Source organism: Echinococcus granulosus, assembly GCF_000524195.1.
Source record: "Echinococcus granulosus chromosome Unknown EG_S00009, whole genome shotgun sequence".
Taxonomy (NCBI): Eukaryota; Metazoa; Platyhelminthes; class Cestoda; order Cyclophyllidea; family Taeniidae; genus Echinococcus; species Echinococcus granulosus.
Window position 1 is genome coordinate 252,120 of NW_020170389.1, and position 17,924 is coordinate 270,043.

The 17,924-nt window shown below is 44.0% G+C and overlaps 1 protein-coding gene across 1 annotated transcript in view; it reads right to left on the minus strand. All coding sequences in view use genetic code 11, as the record gives it.

Moving 5' to 3' along the window:
- Positions 1-2,524: 2,524 nt before the first annotated feature.
- The window catches only part of EGR_02059 (DEP domain-containing protein 5), a gene marked incomplete at both ends in the record, with an annotated part of 44,452 nt that continues 29,052 nt past the window's right edge, over positions 2,525-17,924 (minus strand). The window contains 4 exons of the mRNA XM_024491308.1: positions 2,525-2,620; positions 7,631-9,869; positions 13,625-13,692; positions 15,255-15,605. Coding sequence (XP_024354161.1) covers positions 2,525-2,620; positions 7,631-9,869; positions 13,625-13,692; positions 15,255-15,605 — 2,754 coding nt within the window. The remainder of the gene's footprint in view (positions 2,621-7,630; positions 9,870-13,624; positions 13,693-15,254; positions 15,606-17,924) is intronic.

Sequence of the window (17,924 nt, forward strand, 5' to 3'; positions counted from 1 at the left end):
GGGGGATTCTCCCGCTTGTCACTCACAGAATGCGACTATCTTCTGCATCTGCCACAGGCGGAGAGATGCAGCGGCTGCGCACAGCAATTCTGCGCGAATGAAATGTGAATGCATCAAGTGCATAAGAAGTCGGTTTGACCTTAGCCAAAGTCGCACGATGTAATCGCATTTGCATGGCTGTTTAACTTAATGTGTATCTGAAACGGAAAATTTGTGCTCACAAAGAGCATGTGTTGAGCGGTTAATGAAGTCCTCTTCTGATTGAAACTGCATTCTCATTTTATTGTTTCAGGATTTTAAAGGTCTGCGCCTGACACCGAAGGAGAAAGGGCATTCCTTATTCTCGTCAATTTAGCAACCGTTAAATACGGTGATTCAGCACTCCTTTAATTTCAAACAATGGGAGGTGAGGCATGTGAGTGATCATCGTGATCCCCTTCATTGATAGCAAGAAATCACAAGACCGAATAGGCGTACATAGATTAAAGGTCAAAACACGGTCAAGGGAAGACAATGGCACTGCTACTCTTGACGAGGGATTTTTTTAGCTAGACAACTAACCATATTTACTACCACCTCTTCTCTGTCATGTCCTGTTTTTGAGTGCATGCTACGTCTTTTTTATAAAAAAAAGATTAAAAAAAACGCTGGGTGGGTTTGTTATACGACATGGAAGTGCTTAACCTACGACTGTGAATAAAATTTAAAACTTGGGGAAAAAGTTTCTTCGACATGTTCGACAGGTGTAGGACGACATGACACCTCTCTGCCTATGGTCCAACTTGTCTGCCTTTACGATGCTGCCCAATCACACAAAGCGACACTTTGTAGTAAAGCAAGAATTTTACCTAAAGTTGATAAGCCTTCATGTAGCAGGATTGCTATGGCACCTTTTAATCCGCGGGGCTTTTCCACGATTCACGGACCTAATTCCCGTTACTAGTCTCGCATTTCCTCTGTAGAAATAAAAGAGCTAAGTGTGGATCAGTAAATCTTGTGATCTTTCGGATCAGCTCAAGCGCTACACTGATGACAGCGTGGTGAGATATTTTTGACGCTTTTACTATGCAAAGGAGGGGACAACTTTGTCAATGTCGCCAAGAAATTAGCTGACTAGCTTTCAGAGTGTCAAGGGAAGTAAGGCATCTGCTGTGGATGGCTAGATCCGTGGAGAGGCCCCAGGAAAGCAACATTAGCCGATTGACAAATACGTCTATCTCGCAGTCCCCGACATGACTAGTGGAGCAGCGAGACCAACAATGAGTTGCCCAAGCGAAAGAGACTAGTTGTGGTACGTCTCCAAAAGCAATAAAATAGAAGGATGTGCTGCTGATAAACGGTCAAGCGGCATCAAAACAGTCGTGAATGCAATTAAGACCGAATTTAATCAAATGGGACTTGCCGTTAAGTGCAATCGAAAAAGTATTCCCTTTGTAACATGTCGTCCAGCCCTACGCAATGCATCTGGACTAAAAACCAAATTGTGTAAAGCTCTTCACAAGAAATTTTGGTGACTATTCCCCATACTTTTTGGTCACATCTGTTTTCTAATCATCAGACGAATCCAGCCATCACGACCTCCGGGATCAACTGTTTTCAGTGGTGCATATGTACTGGGAAGAGGATGTACTAGTGCAAGGAGGTGAATGAGTTGGGGGGGCAAGAATCGGTAAAGCCCACGATGTTAGGGTTAAGGCGTATGGAGTCAACCCGCCATAAATCAACCACACACAAACACAGGAATGCACACACAACCATGGTGGCTGCGACCGTGGGGGCCCTTCAGCCATTAGTCATCAGGGGATGCAGCCGTCCCTGCCCCTCTCTCTGTGTCTGCTTCACGTTCTACGTGGCAAGAAATAGCGCACCTCGAAAAAACCAATCCAAAGACAAACGAGCCTGCTCGACATCTATAAATGATTGAAATATGTGTGGACTGTTATGAAGTGGAAATCAAGATGCACTTTTAGTGGATCGCCCTTTAAGGTTAGTGGAAAAAGGAGCCGACTTTACTTCTAAGAATTGTTTTTTTTTTCTCCAGCTTATTTACCGACCTTGAGGGCTTACTGAAAACTATGCAATCTTTCCCCTTCAACTTTTAGAAGCTTTCAGTTCATTTACCGTGGCCTCAGCTCAGGTCTCCCAAGGCTGAAATTGTTCATCAGACGAGAATCTTTCAAATCGTTTACTGGCTGTCGACTCCCTCGCCCACCAAACATTTCACCGCTTGAAATTTTCAGTAGCAGACATTCATCTGGTGCACACTTTTCCCAACTCAAAAAAGACAGATCCAGCACACAATCAGTTTTTTTTTACACCAGCTCAAATTTTGATATCTACGCATGCCCAAGGCGATAAATTTTTGCTCCTGGAATACATAGTTTGCCCACCCACAAGACGTCATTTTATTCCAGGATTAACGTGTTCACTACTACCAATGCCTCGGGATTCTCATCTAACCCCAGCATAGAATGGCCCTGACCTGCAAGCATTTATACTTTTTCACTTGTGACAACTAATTTGATCAGTCGGAAAAGACATCTGAGATGCGGTGGTCAATTTTCGCCTGGGATCCTGGTCGTGAACGTGTTGAAATCGCAAAAATGGGAGCAAGCAACGTCTGGCGACGGTGGGGTACGTTTATTAGTCGAAGAAGTACACCATTCTTTGGAGTTTTAAGCATCTCCAACCAATCCATCAATAGAGTTGGCAGCACTGATTTCACTTTTTTTTAATTCCAACACAGATTTACAGTCCAAGAAATGGCAGCCAAGTGCAAGTGAATGGGGCCGCCGTTTGTTCCAGCATGCGGTAATGACTTTGAGGCCACTCGATAGGGTGTGGTTTCTAAATATATCCTCATCTTTAAACTAGTAGTTGAGTAAATATCGAGGGAGATGTATGACTTGGATTGACAGATGCTCGGGAGGCCAAAGTCAGAGTAAATTCAATGAGATTTTATTTACAGGTAGTGATCTTGGTTATCGTCGCCTTAAAAATAATCACAGTGATTCTCAGGTCACATTCCAGCCTTCGCCAGAAATGTGTCCACTGTTACAATGAAGAGAATAAATGCACTCGACAAAGGGTTAAAAAAATTTCGGGTTTATTTGGAACTATAACCACCAAATTCCAATGCCGCTTAACTTCCCTTAAAGCCATGAGCAATGAGAGGCATATTATCATGTCTCTTCACATTTTTCTTGTGGTGGTCTTAGGATCATTGTGGCAGTATGAATCCGGAAATTTAAGATGTTTGCCAAGATCCAGGTCGAGAGTTGGTTAGAGGAGGTAAGTACCCCAGTAAAGCGGGATCCCCGAACCACTACTAACACACATGCCTACTCGACCGAGAACTTGGCGTTTATTACTGAATAAGCTATTGAAAGCACGGACAATGATAGTTTCAGAAACAACACTGGGACAGTGGATTGCTTCGTAAGTCAATTGACAAAGTGGGCAATGGAATGGTAGTCTACATGGCATAAGCAGAGTTTCATGCTGCTGTCGTTGGGACCGAATTGCGGGAGATTGAGGAGGGGTAAATAACGCCATACACATAAAACAACTACTGTTCTGCTATAATTCGTCGTCAAAGTGAAATGTGCAGCAAACTCGGCCTGTGGGATCATGTCGCAATGCTGACTCAAAGAAAACACAGTCCCATATGCTGCCACAGAAGCATATACACACAGAAACGACGTCGAAATTAAACAAACCGCAAGCACGGTGGAGAGGTGTAGTGAGAGCACCCATTATCGTGACAAGCGTGCCTGCAGTGTGCCTGTGCCTTATTGATTCCAGGCTCCCCTTCCTTCGCCGTTGTAACAAACACTCGCAGAAATGGGGAGCCGGCTTAGGTTTGAATGCCACAAGTCAATCAGGCATTCGTACGATTTCGAAAGTGAAAAAAAAAAACGATTGATTGGCAATTCAACAGAGCAAAACAATTGAAGGGCCTTAAAACGAGCCGAGGCAAACGACGGACAATAAGGGAATACTCCCCAGGTAAGATCACTCACAACAGCTAAGAAAACGGAGTTGAGACATGTAACAGTGTCCGTGTGAACGGATGGATGGAGGGATGCCAACAGGGTGTATAGAGAGGTATACAAATAAACGCAAGAACTGATGGACAGGTGAATGAGTAATGAATGGACGGGTGGATGGCTGAGTGAATGAGTGGAAGGCTAGGTGAAAGCAGTAATGGGTGAGTGAGCTGGCGAAAGAATGAATATGGAAATCGAACAGACTGCATGAATGAATGTGTGACTGGATAAGTAAATGAACAAGACAAAGAACAGCTGAAAAAGTAGATACATGAAACAAATCAGAAGAAATGAAATGAAATACCAACACGGAGTTACAAACACGTGCGCGTCCACGCTATGCGAAGGCGCGATTCGTCTAATGCCGTGGACACGAACCCACTAAAAAAATCCCCCACCTCGTAGTGTAGTTGCTTTTTTGAAAAGAAAGCGTGGGACGATTGTGACTCAACGTGTCTTTCCACCCTGACTGCATTCCTAAGTCAAACTTGAGATAAAAGGTGAAATCATACTAAGAAGTTGTCCCATTAATAATGACGGAACTAACCGCCCTGTCCCAGGTGACTATCTTTCAATTGCTGTTCCACAACCTAACCCCTTGCTACTCCAAACTTTAACTAGAGATCGACCATGTAGCCACCCGACGCATTCTTTTCCACTTAGAAGCGTCGCTTAGCAAACAAACTGGTGCCGATCAATCCGTGCAAACTCAAGAGGCATTTTACCTGTGTGAAGTGACATTCTGATCATCAATGCAAGCACGCACAGACACAAGTTTTGAGAAGATAGGGATTCCACCTAAATTTTATAGGAAATGTGGAAACTGTAGGGAAACAAAAAGCAAGTCAGATGAGCGTAGATCTAATTTACTTGTAACTAGGCTTTCAAAAGCTTCGAATCTAATACAAATTAGGGTTATGAAGGAAAGATGAGCTTCGTTGTCTCCGCTTTGATCGTTAATTAAAGCAACTATGGGATTACTGGATATTCCCGAATTGTGTTAAAACCCATAGTGAAAACCATGAACACCTAACAGAAAATGCTCTACTAGTGGTAACAAGCAAGGAAACCTTGATGAGACTTTGCTAAGAACGTCCAGTTTGTGTGGGACCATGGACATTGAAAATGCATCATCATTTGTAAAGGTCCTTGATGGCATAGGTGAATGGAGGTATGCCATTTCTTCTTCCATTTTTCCCTTGAAATGATTTAAACTCCTTGCAGCAGTTTGTAGCTTGACATTGAAAGTGCTTTTTAAGCCCCAAATCAAAAAAACTGCATCCTCTCAATCTATGCTTTTTCCTATGCGGCAATGGGTTGCAACAAAGACTTGCTAACGTCTGGTACCAAAGGCGTTGTAACTAACTTGAATAAAGACCACTCAAAAAAGGCATGTAATGGCCGTTTCAGAGGCCCTACTGGGACTGGTGACAATTTTGTCAAATAGTCTTCCGGTATGAATGTGCAAAGATATGCGCACCACATTCGCTTCAGGTTGTTCAGCCTTCCCGACACCCGTGTCACGATCGCAGCCACTGTGACATTTTCACGGTACTCTTAGGCGCATTATCACCATTCACAAGTCAAATTTCGTGTAATAAAGTGAAAACGACCTTAATAATTGATTGTAAGAACTAAGTTTTATCTATCAGACTAGCGACAGTCTTGGATGACGTAAAATCACCGACTCGTTTGTTTAAAAGGTTACCGAAACGCGTCCAGGTGTTTCAACTTCAAGTACTGCTATCTGGACTGCGACTGTACCAACGGGAGTAATAGCAAAATCCTACCAACCACTACGGCTTCAGGGCCCTTCCTCATTTGTCACAAGTGATGAAGTTGACTGCCAAGGTACGCGCTTCCATACGTAATCGGAGCTCCCAGAATCACTAAGCGGCTAGTCCAACCGGGCATAGGTTATGTACATCTTAAACTAAATGAAAAGAAGCATTTCAGAGTCTGAATAAGTAGGAAATTGTGTCACAAAGTGGGCACATCAGACTTCAGCGTTAAAAATTAAAAAAGGGCAGAAGGGAACGCACGTCAAGGTCTTCACCTTCCTGCAAAGCTCTTCCTATCCTCCAAAACCTTTCATTATATCATTGCTACAGCAAGAGTGCCTAAAGTTCGCGGAGTGGGTTTGTGGGTTCATAACCGCGATTAGCTAAACACCTGTTCAACAAGTTGGTGAAAAACCCGCCCCAAGATGAACTAATGGTGCGATGTTCACGAAGTCGAGAGCCCCTTTCTGCAACTTTTTGCTGAAACGTGGGAGAATTTTAAGCAATGATTGCTGATGTTTATGACTACTAACCAGTGACCTAATGACCAACGGGAGAGTTATCCAAAAAAGTCCACAGTAAATTGTAAAAGAGCAATAAAATCCCGTAGTACAGTTTGCAGAAGGACCTTTCGACCCCTTCCATCAGTTAGTGAAATTAAGTCAGAAATCTGCGAGGTCACTAAGAGTTCTTTTACCTTTCGACTCAGTTCTGACTATCTAATGTTTGAAGTGCAGGAGGCTCCAGTCAACCTCGTTGCCGTTGAGTTCACAGTTTACGAAGGATCAAATGACGGTACAAATTAGTAGGAATAGCACCAACTGATGGTAATACTATCCCACAGACGCCGCATTTCCAAATATCAAAACACACCAAAAAGAACCCGGAAAGTGTGAAAGATAAATCGTAGATCAGTGCATTTCGATAAAAAAATATCTGTAAAAAACGTAGAAGGCGCTCTCCAACCCGAAATGGTACGTACTGATAAGAAAGAAAACAGGATGTTCAACCGAATAAAAGTTCACCCAAAGGTGATGCAAGAGAAGATTCTATCACCATGATCGTGATAAATGACGAAAAACCCATGTTTGTTTATCGCTGGGATTTATACTCGTGAACGTGAATTTGGAATCACTATTTCCGAGAGCCTGACCCAAAAAAACTGCTTCGTTAAAGTACAATCGTAAAGATGCGCAGTCGGGTATGAAAGATGTACGAAAAACAACGTCAAAATGCACCTGATCGTACGGTTTTCCCAAAAAAAATAACAACGGATTCTTACTTGGATGAGAAAAACGGCAAATAGACAACCAAACCTAACCTCCTTCCGACCGCAAGGACATCAAGTGATGGAATGGGACAGGGAAGAATCGCTTAGATGACTTACCGCTCCCCTTCGGAGTGAACATACAACGAGAGAAAGCAGGACAAGAACATGAATAGGCAATGACACCACCTCCCCTTCCTGACCCTAGCTCGAGTCACGTGGTTTTTCTCCCAGATGTGGCCATAAAACCGACGCATAAATTGCGGACTCAGCCATGAAGGAGAGACAAATTTCAAAGATAATTTAGGCATCCATACACACGATGACTAAGCCGTCTTTGCCGTGACAGCAAGCCAACGTATTCATTACTGAAAATCTAGGACCACCGACGGACGAATCAAGGTGAGGCTGGATAGCAATAACCGCAAATATTTACTCCGGTCCAGTGGAAATTAGATAGGAGGTGGGGAAGAAAGAGCGAGACAAATGGCGTACTACAGATAATACCACAAATGGACGAGGGATTAAGCAACAGCGTCATCAGAGTGGCTATTCGGAGAGGGATTAGCGGTGGAAGTGGTAGTGGAAGCAGTAGTGACAGCACCTCCAGGCCCAACAATCAAGGAGGGCTCTTCAGTGGACGACACAGCTGAGGGGGAGGCGGAGGGAGGGGAAGAGGGTTTAGTCGCCTGTACAACGGTCGCTAGAGGTGGTGGACTGGCGCTAAAAGCGCTCGCATGCAGTGGTATCTCCGAGTGCACGGAACCTCCAAGAGAGGAGAAAGAGGTGGATTTACACGATAGTGTCGACGTCGGCGCATTGTTACTACTTCCGTTGTGATGATGATGATTAGGCAAACGGGGTCTAGTCTTGCCGAGAGGTTGATACGACGACGATGGCGGCCGCTGTTGTTGACGTGGGAAATCGATTTGCGAGGTCGCTAGAGAGGCGTGACTGGTCATCAGCGGAACCATGACTGGTTGCTTAAGTAGAAGACGCGAGCTTCGGTAACTATTGTCCAGAAGACCCGTATGGCTGGATGGCGTGGCTCTACCTGAGATAGGGATGAATTGAGGCACGTAGGCAAGAGTGCCGTCAGACAACATGACAGCGGTGGGGGAGCCGACCTCTGGCACGACCACACTGCAGACAGGGACACCGTTTTCGTCGTAGAGGATGCGAGACTCCGTCTGACGCATTGAAGAAGCCGACAACTCGCCATCATCGTTGTCAGCGAGGGGGAGTTGACAATCTGGTGCGGGGATGTAAGTTGATGTTATGGGTCTCTCTCGCCTTCCAGCTCTCGACGCACCACCTCCCAGCTTTCCGTTCTCCTTTGCAACTGGCCCATACATCCAACGTCTCCGACGGCACATGAAGACAATAATGATGAGCAATACAAGGAGAAGGAAGAGAACCGCACCGACCACAGAGCTGACGATAAGCTCCCGCAAGCCCAAGGGTTCAGACCCTGTAGTAGCGGTAGTAGGCGCAGGTCGTGGTCGAATAGTCGTAGTTCTTGTGCTGGGAGCAGTAACAGTGGTTGTGGTAGTAGTGATAGGCGGAATGCAGACACGTGTCGCAGAAGTGATGAGCGCCGGATGCGTCGGAAGAACATCAGACCGTAGCCAGGGGGCAGGAAGACAAGAAAGCCGGGGTATCTGTTGGATTTCCACCTGTGCCAACTTCTGACACCTCACCCAGTCGATCCGCGGAAGGAGAGGCGACTCTTGACCCTGATCCACATCAATGTGGTTCATGATGAGGTGGGTGAGAGAGGCAGGACACCCGGAGGAGAGCCACCATTTATCTGTGTCGGTGTAAACACTTCGCATGAGGGGATTCATGGAGATATCTAGGAACTCCAGATTAGCCAATGTGATGCTGAAATCGGGTATAGAGTTCTTCAACCCCATAATATTCAGTAGATTGCCTGATAAATCCAGACGCTTCAGGCTAGTGAGACCTTCAAATACATCAGATGAAAGACTAGAAAGTTTGTTATTTGCCAGAGAGAGTACTTCCAAGAACGGGAACAAACTAAAGGCGCCCGGTTTTATGTACGTCAGGCTGTTGTTGGCTAGATTGAGAGAGATAAGACGGCTGGCCGATTTTACCTTATTGATCGTAGGAAAGCCCCATCGCACAAAGTCTAGACGTTCAATGCGATTGCTCTCCAGATTCAGGGTCTCCAATTGCGGCAGATTAGAGAAGACAGATACGCCAAAACCCTTATAGCTGAGGTTGTAGTTCTGATTTAGATGGATTTCACTTAGTGCCTTCAAGGAGAGCCGGTCAAAGAGACCTGCTTGTAGATTCTCCAAGCGAGTGTTTTGGATCACCAGAACCTTTAACTGATTCTCTTGCAGACCAAAGAGGGTTTGAAAGTGCTGAGCACTTAGAGTGATCAGTCCCCCACCGGAGATGGAAATGCGACGCAATTGAGCTGTGCACGATCGCTTGGGCGGGGCGGGTGGCCAAGAGTCAGGAAGGAGTTGAACAGAAAGCTCAGTCCACCTGGTCAAACAAGTGTCCATGGTCGGCCATCGTAGAGCGGAGTTCGCGTTGGCGGAAATTTGTCGCCGACCAGGCAAATGGCATTGGACAGGCGAGGGATAGTCCGAGGGGAAGAGACAACAGTGAGCAACCTCCTCTGACGGACAATAACATCCGGAGGGACAGAGGAGGGTCTCTGTGACAGCAAATGCAAGGTTGGAAAGTAAGAAAATAAGGACGGGTCCCAACATTATTCCACGTGGTTTGTCATCGAAACTACACCACCGCATACAAACACTCAAGGCGAAGCGTGCTAACTAAATAGACTCCATTCATCAACAGGCACGCCACTCGCGGTGGAACTGCACTCGCGCACCTGCCAAGTGGCACGCTAAACTAGTAGACGACCAATCAGTGCGAGGCTTTGTTTTCATTGGTCAACGAAAACATTAATCAGATTTCTCCAGATCCAGGAACGGTATTAGTAGTGGTTCCATTCGTCTTGAAACCTTTCATTTGGACTGGGAGCTGTCACTTGTAGTTCACTTTTCAAGCGACAGTAGTTAAGACATGGCTGGATGAGAGGGGGCACTTGTAAGTGGGTGTCTTACAATGGGAAAGAAACGTGGGGACTCGACAAAAGGGCGCGCATGGATCAGAAGATACAAAGGGATGATGGTTTTTCAAAGACAATAGGATCTATCTTGAGATCAATCGGAACATGATGAGCACGACTTCGAATAAAAAGGACATCCCTTTGACAATATCGTAAAACGTTCCGCATACGGTGAAATGTCGCTGCAAGTGAATGTATCAGTAGGGTTAAAAAAGACGGCCATAGGAATGGAAGTTGTCCTCTGCGAAAGTACAAAATTACCCTTTCAGTTTCTTCTGAATAGGCCTCCACGGTGGTGGCGTCGAAGCTCACTTATTTCATACATGCCGCTAGTTGTCCAGCTCTATTAGACGTCAATGCCAGTTTCGCATACTCTGAGATGTCTTCAGAAGTAGATTTAGTGCGACAATGGTGCAACACGTATGCTATCTTTAATCCCTTGCACGGAACAATGAGAGCTTTTGCTCACGTTTCACAGAAGGCTTTAGCCTACATAAGTGGGATCTGCAGGACCTCAAAACAGAGAGCGCGAGGAAACCACATAATCTACTTTCAATCGCCTCAAATTTGGAGTTATGCACAGAGATTAGTACAGGAGCAAGATCTAGATTGAACGAATCAACAGTCCTTCGTGGAAAAGATTACTCACATTTTTTGGTAAAAGAGGGGCAAGCAATAACCAAAGTGGGTAACCGGACAGCATTAAAAAAAGGGGTGCGTAAGTCAAGTACTTATCTTTAATATAGTTCCGTAATGGAGGACATAATAAATGAAATCATCGAAATTGAGAGGATGCACTAAATCTGTTCTGCCATGACAGAAGGAAGGCGACTATGAAAACGAGTGCTGACAGTCAAGTTGGGACGGCGCTCTGACCACACCACCTATACTACTGGCTGCTCAGCTGCCATCCTAGATTTCGTATGTCGTCCAATTTTTAAGTGGCAACTTACTTACCGCATGACACTTCAATCCTTAATAAAGATCATAATATTGACATTTAAAAAAGGAGAGTCCATCTGACTCCACGTAAACTTGAGAGGTGTAACAGCGCTTCGACATGTAATCGTATGACCTCTGTTTCAAGAATGCATTGGCATGTGAAGTCATTGAGTATGGTGAGCAATTACCCTGAAGTGATTTTGGATCACACTAAGGTTGCAAACAGTCTAGGCAGACTCAACAGACTTTGCTGTAAGTAAAAGATGATTGGACATTATTAGAGTTGGAAAATACATTCTTTACGATATCAATTCGGTAGATTAAATGATTTGGTAGCAATACGTGTTTCAATGGATGCAACGTAATTGAGAAAGTCGAACAATTACCGATCGGCTGAAGATCCATCGTTGTAAACTTCAACACTGCCAACGTAGAGGAAAACAAGAATACATTATGGGATATAAAAATGAGCTTTTCTACGTCCTAACCATTAGCACATTGAGGACAGCGGCTAGAAGCCTTGCGGAAATGCAAAGGGGAGAATTGGTGAACGCGAGCAGTTGAAAACATGGGTCAGTGGAGTATGCGTTGATTCACTCCCAACAGCACTCGATTCAAGAGTTGGCACAATCTTGTCACAGTTATTTTTTTTTTGTTATTGCATTAATTTCGGTCTGTGAGGATGCCTCACCATTTCAAACGCATGTTTTCGTTTTCTTAGTGAGAAAAGTGAAAAAAGACAAAATCTGCGCCAAGCGCAGTGCTGTGAAGCCGAGAGGCGGAAAGATGAACGAGGGTATTTGCACAGACACAAGTATGCATAGTGAAACCTAGCCGATTGTTAGATAAATTCCATTTTGGTGAGTAACTGCACCCCTGAAAAGTTGTTGCATGGGAGGCCTGAGATGAGATTAAGGATTTGGAGCTGAAAACCGCTGTAAGTGGAAGTGAATATTAACTAATTAAAGAATATTTGGACTCACTAAATTAATATTTGGGCGCTTGAAATGAGCTAGATTGATAAATTTCAGCATGCATTTCCAGGTGAGAGGAGGGGAAAAATCGTGCAGTGAATAAAGACAAACGATTTCACCATTTAGTATTCTGCACTTGACTTGCATTACCTATGACACCTGTACCAGACATCATCAACCAACTGCGATGGATGGACACCAAGTAATCGAAGGAAATGTTGTTTTGGCCAATCCTCGGTTCAGCATACACCAGGTCCACAAATTACGCTGCAAAAGCTGGAGTAATTGGATTGGTTAATTTCAAAAAGGACCAAATTGATGACTACCAGGGGGCACCCGGTATTATGGTGATTACGATGCGTCGGTTGAAAAAAATCTGATGAACGTGATCCAATTTAAGCCCAGCTCCAAAGCAGCAGAGACGTCTGGTTAAATTTACCTAACAAGATTCTGAGGTGCAGGGAGCGGCAGCAGAAGGCACCACCCAGAATCAAATGGTTTAAACAAAGTGATTTTGATGAATCACCGCGTAATGGAGGGACTTCCATCCTTGATTATGAAGAATTACGTGTCACTCTTGGCACGCTAATTCGAGAGTGATAATGCATCAACAGCAACTTTCATTCATATTTGACGCAAGTTACGATACACTTTGTTTACATTACATTATTTGGACAAGTGGTGGAAACCAAACATGGATGCTGAATGCATTACCAAAAGCCATCAATTTGCAGTTATTCAATTCCTTCACCTTATGGAAATAAGGCATTAGGAAAGAACTGATTGCACGGCTGACCGGTTAACTTGGGATGAGAAATGGCCTTCCCGCGCTAAGCAGATCACCACCAGAGACTATTCCCAAACGACCTATCCATTGCCCACTCCAAACCTCCAAGGCACGCAACACTTTGTCCTTAGAACAAGATAGGCTTAACTTTGGTATTATTGGGAGACAGTTAGGAACAATGTTATATTCTTAGTTTTACGGGTCGGTTCGATACGGCACACCCAAGACCTCATACTGGCTCGAAATTTACTAGTGAGAAGACTTGAACCCTTAGATGAGATGAAACGGCAGGAAGGCACTAGCTCAGCCCTGACTACATTTCTTCAAGCTGAGAGTGATGACCGCCACTTTTTCTTGCCACTAGCATCAGATGATGACGTGACCACATGGGAAATCGAGGCAAAGTTGGCTGAATTTCAGTCATTTTTGACCCTTATAAACGTGAAATTCCCAGGTGCCTTGTTCCAATACCATATGGGAGGGTTGTAAGTTGTAATGCTGATTATTTAAGCGATAAACTACTTTGAGAAGGTTTCTACAAAACACACTGGCAATAAAGCACACCGATAGAAACTGCTCTGTGGTAAGTCTTAACTAGACCCGTTTAATTGTTTTGGTACAACAAAACAAACCATTGGAACCGATACCGGCCACCTAGTACCTGCCAATCTGTTTCACCATTGAATTAAGCTTGACCCATGTCATAGCTTACCGGTGCGGTGGTGCGTTGGCATGGGTGACTCTTGGCCCCGTGCGCCTGAATGCCACGCACAGCGTTGTCTACTACGCGGCAAGGGTGTACGACAAGGGCTCAAGGTAAACACACCACGCCACACACCACATTGCAACGAATCGCACTGGATCACATCACATCGGGCACTTGTGTATGTACTACACACGCTTCACACGTCACGATTCCCTCTTTTCGACTATACAAGAAGTAATAAAAGTGACACCAATATTTACTGCAAACACACACTACTACCACCAGAATGAAAAAAGAACCCACTTAGCCGTGACTGAGACTGTGACCGTGCCTTCTTTTACGCGATTTTAGCTTGAGACACAACGTAGAAATAACACTTCTGAAGCGCGTAAAAGGCCAACAAAACTTATGCATGGAAGCAAAATTAACGCTTTGGGAATGCTCAGAACCATCGGATTTTCAATGAAACTAATTGGAGGTTTCGTTTCCCTTTTGTGTTTAACGTTTGGCGCACTGTTTGTCAAAAGCGAAGAACTAATCTGTTCTGACGCAAATGAATTTTGTAACATCCTAACTGTGGAATACAAAATTTGTGTTGATTACTTTATCCCTCAGCAAATATAAAATGGTGGAATTTACCCTTGGAATTACTAACAATTAAGAAAATTGCTGCTTAGATGGGTCCTGCTTGCGATTTCGGCCAGAGAATTAGGCAGCTATTTCATCGAAGACGGTGTTGGAATTGATTTGGCTGAAAACATCACAGGAATTTCACCAGTGGATAGCTTAAGTGATTTCAAACAACTGTTTAAATTCACGTGAATGTAAATACACACATTTATTGCCTAAAATTGGCAGTGAAGTGGGTAACTATTTCTGCTTTATCACTGCACATGCGAATTGATGTCAGCTTTAATTTATGTGATGTGAATTTTTCTTAAGATGAAGTGTGCAGAAAGGTCGTTTTAACTTTCGAATGTCTTAAACTAATCACCCACTCTTCCTATACTTGGAAAAAGCTTTTAATGATGAATAAGAGCCTCTTTTTTTCCTCAGGAATGAAGCCTTTCGTAGTACTAGAGGAACGCTGATGAGGGGGTATCGAGATTCGTGGAGTAAGTCTACTCCAACTGTCGTGGTCGAAGAAAGGATCCAAAGATCCATTTCGAGAGAAACGACGATAAAAATGTGGTAAGAAGGGATTTTTTAAGAAATCAAGAATGAAAATTACCCATGGAAGATTGTTTGAGCTGCACGAAATACATCCAAGAGATGTCGAAACTCGTCTAGTAGTGGCTCAGTCTACCAAAAATACCAACTTCTACAATCGCTTGAAGCTTTATAGACAAAAAAAGGCACTTCCAACCTCTGAATTTTAATATGTTGCAGAATTGCCCAAAAAATCGGACATCTTACCGTAGACATACTCAAGAGATTAGAATAAGAGGAGTAGATAAACGTTAAACAATCATGATAAGGCACGCGTTTAGTTTCTGATACCCCTCAATAACAGGGGCAAGTCTCACGTCCTACAAACTCTGCTCAAGCTCCAACATGAGGCATTCTTTGGCGATGCCAATTCAGCAAATATATAGCAGTTAATTAAAAACTGACAGACAAGTAACAAGAAACTCACGGAAGGCACCGTCTTGGAGGCAGAAGCTAGACTTCCGGTGAACGGTGACTGGGCAGTCATTCGCGGCTGAGGGGTGACGGGTGGACCAAGCCTTTCCTGAAGTCCCGTTGGCATTATCGTCGCCTTTGTAGCTCCAGCCTTTTGTGCTACCTGGTGGCGTAGTCGAAAAGCGAGGCTGTGGGAGTGGATGGCACGCTTCGGTGTGGGTGGAACTGGTGTTAGGGAACCCGAGAGCTGCTCTGCTGGCGAATTAGATGAGGTGACTGAGTGGCGTGCGTCCGATGTCTTCAGGGGTGTGGCACTGGTGACACTTGTTGATGCTGCTTCCTCCTCGATGCACAACTGGAAGCCCTGGAATTGAACCAGAAGTTCTCTCAGTATACATCACACACCAACTCGTACACGCTCATCAAAGCATAGTTTTGGTTAACAAACTGATCTCAATTCGAATCGAGACTTCTAATTCTTCATCAAAATATAGAAATTGATACTGCTGTGACGCTACTATGTACAGTAATCAGCGATAAATACATCATATTACTAGTTACCAGCCCCCAAATACTTGAGCAAGTCCAGTCCAGACATGGTGCTAAACAATTTTTTTTGAAAGAAGCCGCGTGTCTACTCGTACAGAAGATTTCAGTCAGGGTGCAGTACGCTCAGCAGTAAGACATTTGAATGGTGTAAACATTTAGAAGAAAGGCCTCCGTAGGTACGTCTGTGTTTGTGACGATCACGGGAGTGGTAGTTCCCAGCCCACAGCCTCAACAGCCAATCCAATGAATATTCAGCGGATGAATCGTCTGATTCTGAATAACCTACACATAACTTGTCTTGAAATTGTACAGGAGACCAGTCTTCCCGTGGGAACAGAGAGCATACAAAACTTCCAGAAGTTAGAGCGTGAAGGATTCCAGCACCACCTTCCACATTTGACCAAGCGGAGGAGTTGAATGCTGCAGTGAGTTGAAGGTGGATTGCCATGCCAAAGCTTTGCAGGTATTACTTAAAGACTAGGATAGGTGTATAAGTGTAGCAAACACAATTTAAGCTATCTGAAATGTGCTCTTCTTTTTTTCAAGACTCAACAGTCCCAATTTCTCTTGAACGCTTTTAGTGCATGGTTCCAGTAGTACATACAGCACTTCTGGCCTTTAAGTAGGCTGATGCCTATTACCGACGGTAACTAGAGGTGATAAGAGCATGATCATGTGTCACTCAAGGGGTTAGCCACCTGAATGAATAATTACCGGAACAGTTTGAGAGGTTCGTAATGAGATAGTGTGGAAATATTCAACAGTTAGTGGTCGTCTCAGGGTGGGGGAATCAATGTGGAACGGGGAGCTTAATGACAGAAAAACACTTCAAGCCAGTAAATTACTCATTCATTCTAGTTTTGACAGATGTCTGTTCTGAATAAATTAAGTGGATAATGCCAGCCTTTCGGTGCAACACTTCCGTGGGTATACGACTCCAAACTCCAGCTCATTGGGAACTCATTACAAATAAAGGTGGTAATTCTGATAAATCTGTAAGTGTTTTGAGTCTTCAAGTAGACTTCGACAGAGGCAAGAGGTCATGCAGTAATTAAACAAGTGGTGACTCAAGTGAATCACCAACGTAATATAAATGTGCTATGGGAACGCACTGATGCATGAATCACGGCCTAACAGGTTCCTAAATCACCACGGCATACCACTATTTACGTGGTACCATTTGCATTCCATTGTCACCACTTATCTCAGGTTGGAAACGACTTATTAATTGAAAATCGTGGTATCAAGTAGTTTTCATTAATCAGAATGCAGATCCTGGAACATCAGAATGAGCAATGCTGGCCAGAAATTGAGTCATCGAGGTTTTAAAAACGAGTGTTCTTCGGGTCAGCCAAAAAAGGAAAGCTTGAAGAAGATGCATTTCTTATTAGACGTCAGCTTTCAGAATGCCTTTTATGTCTTGCGGTCAAGTATCGTTGGAACGTTAAGCTAGTGATTCAAAGGCAATCTGAGATGGATAGATGAGTCCGCTTCCATCCGCATCACAACTACTTTTAGTTCATCCACCTTAAGCTTTGATTAGAAACGCCTGATGGAATAGAGATTTAAGACCTACCAACCAGCATATTTTGCATGTTCCTTATTGATACTCGGGATAAAAACATTGTTGATCTTTCGAATTGTTCGTATCGCTACGTCAAGGTTCTTTGACAAAAGTCCCATCCAAATAAGGCAAATTTTTCTTGTTCATCCGTGGTTTAGCGAATAGGAACAACGCTTGCGCATCTTCATCAGCTAAGTTAGTAAATAGAGGGAATAGTAGGGGAGTATATAGAAGGCCGCCAAGGAAAAAAAACGGCTCCGAACGTGAGCGAATTGCACAATGTTTATGAAGGCGAAAAACAGGAACATCTAAATTTTGGTTAATTGATTTGTCCTGCTTCGCAAGATAATTCATAAAAGCGACAGTTAACCGTCTGATCTACCGCCTTAATTTATGATCTTCCGACTAATCGGGATGACCCACCTACTTGTAAGACTCAGCTTAATCACTAATTAGCGATCCAAATGGTTGTCTCATGTCACAAATAATGACAAATCTGACACGATTTATAAGGTAATATCAGAGTCGGAATAAATGCATTCACTTTAACACGAAGGCCACTCGTGTCAC